Raw genomic sequence first — 12,023 nt, 5'->3', positions numbered from 1 at the left:
TTTTTTTCTTGAGGATTGGCTTGTGGGGTTGATTTTCTAATTTGTGATCTGCTCATATGAAGTTCCTCGAGTGGGGATGTTCTTACCCAGCCTGGCTTTGTCCTATGCCTGTTTCTTCCTGGGACTGACCTTATCCCGCCTCCTACCCTACTCTAACACGCTTCATTATCCTGAGCAAGACAAAGAGCCACGTGGACTGCCTATGGCGTAAAAGACTCAGCAATGGAGAGTGGGGAAGGGAAACACCACCCTGGCTAAGAGACCGTTTTTGGCAAGAGGTGTGGCTAGGTTTGGCACAGGAACAAGTATCTGAGCATCTCTCCTCTTTGGGGCTTTCAAGGCTTTCAGAAACCTGGCTCCACATCACATATCCCACCTCACTTCCCAAGACTTCTGTTTGACCAGTTTCCTAAATGTCCCGCAACCACACAATGTCAGATTCTGTGGCACTTCCGGTGAATATTGGGGAATCAAGCCCTTCCCTGTGAACACCCTTCAGTGTTTGCTGTCTTCTTTAGCTTTCCTCTCCATCTAAGGTGTAGCCTTCTTGATGAAGGTAGATGCCATATTTCTTTTTATCAGTGATGGGCCTTAAGAAACTAGGCATTAACTAATTGTAGATCGATAATTCTAGTAATGGCTTCCTTCTTTGTGGGCTCAACTATTGGCTCTAGATTTAGGGACACTGAGCTTTAAGTTCAGTTTTCACTGAGCTCTAAGGTGATGGTATTAAAAATGCCCACATAGGAAATAGCTATCATCCTGATTTTTATGAAGAAAGTGCTGGTAAATGATGAATTAAGCCTTAGCTGGTTTGACTCAGTGGAAAGAGCATCAGCCTGCGGACTGACGGGTCCGGGTTTGATTCCGGTCAAGGACATATGCTGGGGTTGTGGGCTTGGTCCCCAGTGGGGGGCTTATAGGAGATAGCCTATCAATGATTCTCTCTCACCATTGATGTTTCTATCTTCCTCTCCCTCTCCCTTCTTCTCTTAAATTAATAAAAAAATATAAAAAATAATGAATTAATATTAGTAACATTTCTAGGTAAAATATTACATTTCTTTAAAAAATTCAGCAATAACTTCATTTACTTGCAAAAGTAAGTTTATTGAAGCACAGAAGCAATCAGAGCAAAGTTGTCATTTCAACTTTTTCAAGAGCATTCTAATCAGAAAAGAAGAGGCTGCCGGGAAATTGGTTAGTCATCTATTTCTGCACAGGAACCTTTCCCCGAAGTTATCCAGAAAGCTGGGTAGATGGATGCGATGTTTTCCTTTGTGTCCTTTAGATTTTGTTCTCTGAAGGACACTCTTAAGGATCTGGAAATTTCTCATTTGACTTTCACCTCAGAGATATTGCTGACGTGAGATGAGACGACCTTGCCATCCACCACCTCCTCTATGATGGTCTTAGTCACTCTAGTCTTGCTTGGATCTGAAAATCATAGAATCACAATGTCAGACTGGACATGATCTGGAGAAATACAAGTACACTCCTGAATTATATTCTCTCTGGGTAAGGTTATGTGAACAACAGTATATACTTTATCCTTTTTAAATTTTTTTAAAGATATGTTTTTATTGATTTTAGAGAGAGGAAGGGAGAGGGAGAGAGAGAGACAGAAACATCAATGATGAGAGAGAAAATCATCGACTGGCTGCATCTGCATACCCCCTACTGGGGATTGAGCCTGAAACTTGGGCTTCAGCCTGAAACCTGGGCATGTGTCTTGGCTGGAAATCCAACCTTGACCTCCTGGTTCATGGGTTAGTGTTCAACCATTGAGTCTTACCAGCCAGGCAACAGTATATACCTATACTTTTAATATCACAAGCAAAACATGTCTTCGTTTTTTTTTTTTTTTTTAATATATATTTTATTGATTTTTTACGGAGGAAGGGACAGGGATAGAGAGGTAGAAACATCAATGAGAGAGAAACATTGATTAGCTACCTCCTGCACATACTGGTATGTGCCTGCAACGAAGGTACATGTCCTTGACCAGACTCAAACCTGGGACCCTTGAGTCCGCAGGTGGACGCTCTATCCACTGAGCCAAACCGGTCAGGGCTGTCTTTGCTTTTAAATTATAAAATTATGAACACTAAAAAAAATGCCTACCTCTTCCCTGGCTAGAATGGCTTCCAGACTTTGAGTCACCAGATGTGGAATCCCTGGATCCCATGTTTCTGGATCCCGAGTTTTTGAAGTCAGATCCTCCAAAACTGGAACCACTGGAGAAAAAAGAATGGTTTTCCTTTCCATGTGGCAAAGGCAGGAAAAACTCCTCCAGAAGAGGGCGCTCTGGGATGAAGGTAGATGCCATTTGATTGGGCCGTCACTGTGACTTTATGAATAGAAGTCTAGCCCCCAAACCCCTTTTTTGGCTTTCATTTACCCGCCCTCGCCATCGAGCAGGCGGCGGTAGGTCTCGATCTCCATCTCCAGGCGGGTCTTGATGTCCAGCAGTTGCTCATACTCCGCGTTCTGGCATTCGGTCTCGCCCCGGATCTGACAGATCTGCTCCTCCAGGCTGCCGATCCGCATCTGAATTTCCGACAGCTGAGCCATGTAGTTAGCCTCCGTGTCAGCCAGGGTCCCTTCCAGGGACTTTTTCTAAGAGAAAAATAAATAAATAAGAAATTCACGACGAAAAGAAAATCACAAAATTTTACAAGGTACTGGGAGACGTTCACCTTTGCCAAATCGCAAGTTGTATTTCTTATATTTTTTTTTTTGTTGGCATTACTTTAAAAAATTAAATCGATGGAAATAGCATATTATATCTTTACTTGGAATGTTTTATGTGTTCTGTGTCCACAATACTGTCCTCCTTAATGCTGCTTTTACCATGTGCCAAGTGGCATGTCTTGGCAAAGAGGGAAGACAGAATCCTTCAGCCCCCATGTCGGGGGCTGAGCGCTCTGCACACACCATGGCCAGCTGGGACTGGAGCTCAATTTCCAGGGCCTGCAGGGTCCGTTTCAGCTCCGTGATTTCATTCTTGGCGGAACTGGCTGCCCCGGCGTCGGTGGAGATCTGTGCTTGCAGGGATGCGCTCTGAATAGAAAGAAAATGCAGTCACGGCGGTGGCTGAGCGGACGTGGCTTCCCGGTGGCCACAGGCTTGGCCGCTCCACGGTGGTGACATGCCTGCTTCTGGAACTGCTCCTCGGCCTCCCGGCGGTTCTGCTCAGCCAGCTCCTCGTACTGCGCCCTCATGTCATTCAGTAACTTGGTTAGGTCAGTGCCTGGGGCGGCATTCATTTCTACCGTCACCTCCCCTCCAGAGCTCCCCTGCATAGACTTCATTTCCTGAAAGAAAGAAAGAAAGAAAGAAAGAAAGAAAGAAAGAAAGAAAGAAAGAAAGAAAGAAAGAAAAAAGGATCAGAGTGATAAAAACAGAGAAGCAATGGTCTTTCTTCCTAAAATGCAGAGTTGAAACTAAGACACTGAAGGGGAAAGACACCCCCCACCAAATCAAGCTACAATTTGCTCATTATTACTTTTTTTCTTTTCTTAAAAACATATTTTATTTTATTTTTTTACAGAGAGGAAGGGAGGGGGATAGGGAGTTAGAAACATGGATGAGAGAGAAACATCGATCAGCTGCCTCCTGCACACCCCGTACTGGGGATGTGCCTGCAACCAAGGTACATGCCCTAGACCAGAATCGAACCTGGGACCTTTCAGTCCGCAGGCCGACGCTCTATCCACTGAGCCAGACCGGTCTCGGCATTGCTTTTTTCTTGGCCATAGGAGTTGGAAATCCGTTCCGATGGTGCTATTTCATTTTACAGAATGGCCGTGGGGGAAGCAGGGAGGCCAGAGCGGTTCAGTCACATGGACGATGTTCTTACCTCTTCATGGTTCTTCCTCAGGTAGGCCAGCTCCTCGGTGAGGCTCTCGATCTGCATCTCCAGGTCAGAGCGAGTCATGGTCAGCTCGTCCAGGACCTTCCGAAGGCCATTGGTGTCGGCCTCCACGGCCTGCCGGAGGCACAGCTCGTTCTCATACCTGGAAGGGGCGGCCGAGAGACAGAGCGATACACGTCAGAGAGTACACCCGGCCTTATATCCTCAACAAGGAGTGTTCTCCTTGGTCAACAAATCTTAGGATTTTTTTCCCTCGTAAAGAAAAAGAGAGCCTAATGTTACTTCTATTGCGGGCGAATAGTTTTTATGCCAAAAAGGCCATTCTTCATTTCTCTCCTTTCCTTGTTGGTCGGATGATGGTCTTTTAAATTTACATTTGGGACGTTTGTGAATTTAGGTCTTGATCTGCTGAAAGTTGGTTTTTATTTATTTATTTTATTTTTTATTTATTTTATTTATTTACTTTTAAAATATATTTTATTGATTTTTTACAGAGAGGAAGGGAGAGAGATAGAGAGCCAGAAACGTCGATGAGAGAGAGAAACATCGACCAGTCGCCTCCTGCACACCCCCCACCAGGAATGTGCCCGCAACCAACGTACATGCCCTTGACCTGAATCGAACCCGGGACCCTTCAGTCCGCAGGCCGATGCTCTACCACTGAGCCAAACCGGTTTCGGCTATTTTTTATTTTTATTTTTTTGTATTAGAATGACCTAAGCAAACAGATTGAATTTCGCTTTTCCCACAGCACCTGTTTTCAAGGCTTCAGCTTTCTTACTTTAGTCTGAAGTCATCGGCAGCCAGTCTGGCGTTGTCAACCTGCAGCACCATGGAGGCGTTTTCAGCGGTGGCAGTGATGAACTAGAAAAGGCACGCATAGTGAGTGAATCGCGGATGCTTTTTACCTGTGTCCGCAAGCCCGCCTTGGGGGTTGAGGCCACTGAGGTAGCTTTCAAAGGTGGATTGCTCTGAGAACTTGCTTAGCGATGCCCTTGTACTGAGGATTGGGGTGTAATTAGACTACATCTTCCCGCAGGAAGGTAGCAGTTTGCAGTTACTGGAACAGGCACAGAACACAGCCCTCTGCCTACTTCCACTGCTCTGGAAAATCAGTTATTCCACGAGCTCTTTCAGAAAACAGTGTGACAAGGGAGCTCCACTTCTGAAAAAGTTTTGAAAAATATATTTTCCGTGCAACGGTGGCAAGATACTTTAGAGCCCACCACATTCTTATATGATATTTGCACCAGATTTTCTAGAAAGAAAAATGGTTGTAAAGACTATTTAAATCTAGCAAGACTCTAAAGTATGTCAGCCTGCCGGAATCAATCCTGAAATAGATTGAGCTAGTTTTGACTCATTGTCATCATTCATATATACATGTTAACCAGCTGCCTGTCATTGTATAAATTTTGCTCTTATGTAGAAATACTCAGATTTGAGATGCAAACAGAAAATTAATGTGGTTGGATGCCAGTCATAGTTGAAACACACCAACTCCCATTTTAAATACCCAACAAACAACCATGTTTTCAAATAATTCCTTGGCTTACCATCTTCATTCCTACACATATTCTCAATAAAAGCAAAAGAGGCCAATAGAAGCTCAGCGGTGGGTAGGGTCTTACCTGATTCCTGAGATCTTCAATGATGGGCCAGTACTTACTGTAATCTCTCCCGGACCCACCATCTCTAGACTTGGGCCCATGCTTGTCATACCACTCATTGATTTTGTTCTCCAGATCAGCATTGGCCTCTTCCAGGGCTCTGACCTTGTCTAGGTAATTGGCCAGGCGGTCATTGAGGTTCTGCATGGTTTGCTTTTCACCTCCAGAAAAAAGCCCGCCATCGCCAGTACCACCACCCAAACCACCACCATAGCTGTAGAAGCCTCCGCTAGCACCGCCACCGAATCCAGACCCACTGCCGAATCCAGACCCCCCGCCGAATCCAGATCCCCCGCGGAATCCAGATCCCCCGCCGAATCCAGACCCCCCGCCGAATCCAGAAGCCCCGCAAAATCCTGAACCCCCACCAAAGCCAAGTCCAGAGCCTGAAGCTCCCCCAAAACCACTCCCGACTGAGCAGCTACCAAAACCCCCTCCAAGGCCACCACTCAACCCTCCACTCAGGCCACAGTTGCCGGCTCCGCCTCGGAAGCCCCGGGCAGAGCTGCCCCCCAGACCACATCTGCTTTTGCTGCTGCCCCCAGCAGACACCCTGACCGAGCTGCTGCCTCCAGCCTGGGAGGAGGAGATCCGAGATGAGCAAGACATGATGGGAGCAAAGGTTGAGCGTGCCCAGGCGAATAGGAGAGGCGAAGAGCGTATGTGTTTGCAGGCTGCCTTTTGGCCCTTATATGCACTCTTTTAGGGTGTTCCTCTCCTGTCACTTCTTAATCCCCATTACAGTTTTGCTAATCCACAATTGGATAATGTCTTTTTCCTGAACCCACTCGCCTGGCTCTCTTGTTGAAGCTGGGTCAGAGCCCGGGGCCATTTACTATAACAAGGAAACACCAACAAGGTGGGGCAAAGGAAAAAAAAAGTTACTCCCAGAATGACAGTTTGACTCTTTCAAGTTTGGCCTGATAATTCTTTTCTGAAGGAGCGACTCTATTAGATTGGCTTCATGATTTCCCAATTGCAGGGCACAGATTCACACGTCAGTACAGTACGTAATGTGAGGAGGGGGATTTTCCGTCAGGCTTGTAACTTTTCGTTTCGATTGTTCTCTTAAAGTTGAAACTGGCTCCAGCATCAGCCTTGGTTTTGGATGGACCCGCCTTTCCCTATGATATTTCTGAGGTTGTTGAAGTTTGTGATTTTCAGGTTATTGTCTTTTTATTTTTATTTTGAGATCAAATGAGATATTTTTACTGTTGATAAGAAAAACAAATAAAAAAAAAACAGTCTTCCATGTACACATTATTATGTCTCAGCAACCTGTTTACTCAATCAGAGAATGTCTAAGAAAGCTGGTAGACAGACTGTGTTAGCATCAGCTCAGTGACTGGTACGTTGCTACAAAGAGTGGGACTTTCTGATTGAGTCTCACAGAATGATACCAACTTCCCTCTTTAGAATCAAATCTTATGAAACTAGAAGATGAGACTGATTTCATCTTTGTTTTAAAGACGTCTGGAGAAGAGGATCCGAATCCACTTCTGCTAACCGATGTTATCGAGTCATTTGCAGATACTGAAGTCTGGAGTTTCCCCAGTACCTCTGCTCTTGTTTTTTATTTTTTATTTTTTTAAATTTTCTTTTCTGTTTTGTTTAAAGACATTTAGAAAAGAGAACCTGTACCCACTTCAGATAACTCATGTTCTGACTGGGGTCATTGTATAGACACTGAAATCTAGAATCCTCCCCAGGTCACTTTTTGCTTCCTGTTTTTCTGTCTCTCTGTACTTTAGATTTTTCCATTCACTTCTGCGAGTCAATGAAAGTATGTGTGCGTGTGTGTGTTTAAGGTATATACTGTATGATTCTACTTATATGATGTAGCTGGTGTAGTCAAACTCAGAGACAGGAAACAGAGTGGTGGTGCCAGGGGTGAGGGAAGAGGCAGTGGGGAGTTGTTTAATGGATACAGTTTTAGATTTGCAAGAGAAAAAGAATTCTGGAGATTAGTTGCTCAGCAACATGAATATATTTAACACCACTGCACTGTGCTCTTAAAAATGGTTACGATGGTCCATTTTATGTTATGTGTATTTTACCACAAATTTTAAAATCTTGTAATAAACGTATAGATGCTTTAAATATATTTCTTGACCTACTTAACTTTATGCTCATGTAGCTCGCTGACGTTCGTTTATTTAAAACTTTCTCCTTTATCTTGGCATTGTCTGTTAAACCATGTACACGCTTTAATCCTTACATTTGATCTTTTTTTAAAAAAAATATTTTATTGAGTTTTTTACAGAGAGGAGGGAAGAGGGATAGAGTTAGAACATCGATGAGAGAGAAACATAGATCAGCTGCCTCCTGCACACCTCCCACTGGAGATGTGCCTGCAACCACTGTACATGCTCTTGACCGGAATTGAACCTGGAACCTTTCAGTCCGCAGACCGACGCTCTATCCACTGAGCCAAACCGGTTTCGGCTGATCATTTTTTATTCAGTGTTCTGCCTTCTTTTAATTTCCCCTTAGACTGCCTTTGATTGGGACAAACTATTAAGTGAGTGGTAATTCCCTTGGCGTGGAGCTCTTTAAGGGAATAAGTAGCTTTTATGTTCTTCCTGCATTGTTTTCGCAGTAGTGGTGTGTTTTCAGTCTTAGGGTGCTGCTTCAAGGAGTACAAGTGTTTTATAAACTTTAAATCGTTAAGCTGGGCGTAATTGGCATCACTCCCTTCCCAGGTAGGAAAAAAACGCACCACCCAGCACAGTCTGTTGGTCATATTGCTTCACCCCTCCCCAAAACCAGGAAGCCAGAGAAGTCTCCACGCTAATGATTTAATGGAATGTGAAGGCTGGAGACGGGAGGGACCATCACTGGGCTATTCCTTTTTCTTAAAATTATGGAATGGAATCTTTCTACCTGCATCAGCCTGGCATTTGGTTAAAAGAAGGTTTCAAGAAAGGAACACCTGGTAAAACAGAGATTTCAGAGCACAGAGAGCAAGAGTTTCCTGTGAAAAGGTGGAGGAAAGACACTGAGCAGCATCGCTGGCCTCTGAGTGGCCTGGGCTTTGTGGCGTTTTCAGTCAGTGGTCCTCTAAGGGGTAGCTTTCTCATCCCGGCAGCTTTGTCTACCTTCTGAGTTGGGATATCTGGACACCTGGGTCTCCACTGAGGAAGCGGGTGACAGCAGGTGTTCCATCTTGTGTTTCATTTTTTAGCTTTCTTGTTGATATAATTTTATTATGTACATAATAAAAACGTGTATACTTTTTTTAATCCTCACTCGAGGAGATGTTTATTGATTTTTAGAGAGAGGAAAGGGGAGGGGAGAGAGAGAAATATCTTTTTTTTTTTTTTTTTTTTGAGAGAGAGAGAGAGAGAGAGAGAGAGAGAGAGAGAGAGAAATATCAATGTGAGAGAGAAGCAACAATGTGAGAAAGAAACATTAATCAGTTGCCTCCCGTACACATCCCCACCATGAGATTGAACCCGAAACCTGGGTATGTACCCTGACTGGGAATTGAACCTGCACCTTTCGGTGTATGGGACAGAGCTACCCAGCCAGGGCAAAATTGATATAATCTTCATGCTGGCATATGTCTGTTCTTTAAAATTCAGCTTCAAAATCAAGTTCACTTGAGATGCTTTTCTGATTCTCTATACTTCAGAGATGACTTCTGGGCAGGGCATGTACTTAATAAATAAAACAGCCATTATTATCTCAAACTGTGTGTCTAACGAGGCAGTGTACAAACAAAGGTGGAGGTAAACCCACAGGATTCTCTTGTTTCTCACTATTTCCCAAAGTGCAGTTTCATGCTGTCTTTCTTTTCTTTTCTTTTTAATAGATTTTGTTGATTTTTTACAGAGAGGACGGGAGAGAGATAGAGAGCTAGAAACGTCGATGAGAGAGAAACATCGACCAGTTGCCTCCTGCACACCCCCTACCGGAGATGTGCCCGCAACCAAAGTACATGCCCTTGACCGGAATTGAACCCGGGACCTTTCAGTCCACAGACTGACACTCTAACCACTGAGCCAAACCAGTTTCGGCTCATGCTGTCTTTCTGTGTATCTGTGTGCCTTTCCAGTGGTGAATCTATCTGACTGATCTCGATTCTGTGACTTGAAAACTATCTACAACTTTGATGTCTAGTGGATTAAGGGATTTTTATCACATCTATAAATACAATTCTGTTCTTGCCTGAAGTGTTAGAATTCTTTCGTCAGCTTTGGTGTCCGCTGTTTTGAGACATCCCCAAATTTAATACTCACTTGCTTTTATTTGAAATAACGAATTATCAGAGTTCACAAGTTAGTTCTTGGGATTTCTTTCATCTGTAAAATGGAAACTTCAAGAATCTGGTTAGGTGCCAGTGTGGGTAAATGTTTAGAAATGCCGGCTTTGGTGCCTGGCACCTGTTAATTATATGACAGTTTAAAAGAAATGGACTGGCCGAAACTGGTTTGGCTCAGTGGATAGAGCATAGGCCTATGGACTGAAAGGTCTCAGGTTCCATTCTGGTCAAGGGCATGTACCTTGGTTGCAGGCACATCTCCAGTGGGAAGTGTGCAGAAGGCAGCTGATCAATGTTCCTAACTCTCTATCCCTCTCCCTTCCTCTCTATAAAAAAATCAATAAAATATATTTAAAAAAAAAAGAAATGGACTTATATCTCTGGGCTCCCGGTTCAATGTTGCCATCACTTATACATTGTTTTGAATAGTTAGTTATTAGCAGCTTATTTTTACCTGTAAAGAATAAAACATGACCTCTGTAGAATATGACCACTGTAATAATTGCAGAATTATTTTCAGATAGTCACCATTACCATTTTTGTGAGATAGGTTACTAGTATTTTTAAAATTTCAGATGAATATATTGCATGCTCTTAGGTTAGCAGGAAAATCAATACTGAAAAGCATGACATATTGTCCCTGACGAATCTTTAGCATTGAAAATAGAACAAACTTGGGAAATTCTATCTTCTGCTCACTCTAGAGAATATTCTGTTATGTTTTCCAAATAAAAGCATAAGACCAGAATAGTTAAGGGAAGTAACTGGGCACAGAGTATTTATTGAGTGTTGGCAGATGGTATGGCAAAAGGAAAAGCCCCACTTTGATGAGGGCACAGCCTCTTTATAATACCTAACGTGTTGTAGAGAGATAATAAAGAGCCCTTGAATTAACAACAACAACAACAAAAAACAACAACACAGCTTGACTTGCTTCAGGAACAGCCTGGGTTACTGATTGCTTCTGTGCTTTATTATGTGTTCTGTCTTTTATTTTTGTTATTTTGTTATTTTTAAAAATATATTTTATTGATTTTAGAGAGGAAGGGAGAGGGAGAGAGAGATAGAAACATCAATGAGAGAATCATTGATTGGCTGCTTCCTGTATGCCCCCCACTGGGGACTGAGCCCAAAACCCAGGCATGTGTCCTTGGCTGGAATCGAACCTGGGACCCTTCAGTCAGATGTGCTATCCATTGAGCCAAACCAGCTAGGGCTGTGTTCTGTCTTTTAAATCTTTATTCTCCACCTCTGGGTTTGTGGTGTGTGTGTGTGTGTATTGGAGGGGTTGTTAGTAAAAGGAGGTGTTTGCAGAGGGGGCAGGGAAGGTCACACCAGAATCATGTGGGGACTTCCCTGCAGAGAATTATTATTTAGGGCAGTGTCATGGTGGTGGCCACTGTGAGCCTCACCAGGCTCAGCTACCTGGATGAGAGCAGAGATTTTGCAGTAATATGTGTCCTGAGAAGCCACTCCCAGTGGATCTGGCACCATACATAAATCGATTTCAGTCCTGTGCCATTGCCAGACACCAAAGGAGTTATAAAATACCTACCGAAATAGAGCTGAAATGCACCAAATTCTGTGACTGTTTCTCTTCCTTCCTTCTTTCCCTATCATTCTTTCCCAGTCTTTCTTTTTAGTTTCAGTTAAGCATATCTGTTTGAAGGCTTCCTTTTCTCTACCAGCATCTGCTCGATGACACCATTTTGCCAAATTTTGTTCTGGGAGAAAATGACTTAGCTTCATACTTGTTGTGTTTGAATGCTCTAGGATCTCTTTAAACAGCTCTTTTTAATTTTTTTAAACTTTTCCTGAAGATTGTCTAGTCGGTTTACATTGAGTTAAGAGAATGGGCGTGTGACTTTGTAGGGTCAGAAGTATTTCTGCCCTTCAGAGGCCAGAGTCGGTGTTGATTGAAGTAGGCACAGAGTTTGATTATGTTTACTTGAACGGTCCTTGGGACCTTGCCTCAGACCAAATAGACAATAGCTTCCTATTCACAGAACCCACAGACATATATAACCCAGACATATAAAATGTGAGCTGTTAGCTCTCAGTCTGCGTCCAGCCATCCCCAAAGAAGGTGGGCTAAAGTTCCTATCTTCTGGGGTAAGTAGGGGAGATATGGCAGGTGGACAGGCCGTGTTGGGAGGGGTGGTTAGAGAAGGGAAGTTTGGGAAATGGGAGGCTGAAGACAAGCCAGGCCAAC

The 12,023-nt window shown here is 43.6% G+C and overlaps 1 protein-coding gene across 2 annotated transcripts; it reads right to left on the bottom strand.

Moving 5' to 3' along the window:
• Positions 1-1,133: 1,133 nt before the first annotated feature.
• Positions 1,134-6,156, bottom strand: KRT24 (keratin 24; the record flags this gene model as incomplete). 2 transcript variants are annotated; one of them, XM_084863707.1, is made up of 8 exons in its annotated part: positions 1,134-1,437; positions 2,125-2,237; positions 2,402-2,619; positions 2,938-3,063; positions 3,156-3,317; positions 3,863-4,019; positions 4,659-4,741; positions 5,509-6,156. In XM_084863707.1, the coding sequence occupies 8 exons, from the start codon at positions 6,154-6,156 to the stop codon at positions 1,334-1,336; spliced, it is 1,611 nt and encodes a 536-aa protein (XP_084719833.1). In that variant the 3' UTR covers positions 1,134-1,333. The 2 variants fall into 2 exon arrangements, with proteins under 2 accessions (XP_084719833.1, XP_084719834.1); XM_084863708.1 differs by having other exon boundaries at positions 2,125-2,192.
• Positions 6,157-12,023: the final 5,867 nt, after the last annotated feature.

This window comes from Pipistrellus hanaki (genome assembly GCF_964339955.1).
Source record: "Pipistrellus hanaki genome assembly, chromosome: 16".
NCBI classification, from domain to species: Eukaryota; Metazoa; Chordata; class Mammalia; order Chiroptera; family Vespertilionidae; genus Pipistrellus; species Pipistrellus hanaki.
The sequence above is the reverse complement of the archived record's forward strand: the minus strand, read 5'-3'. Positions and strand labels throughout refer to the sequence as shown.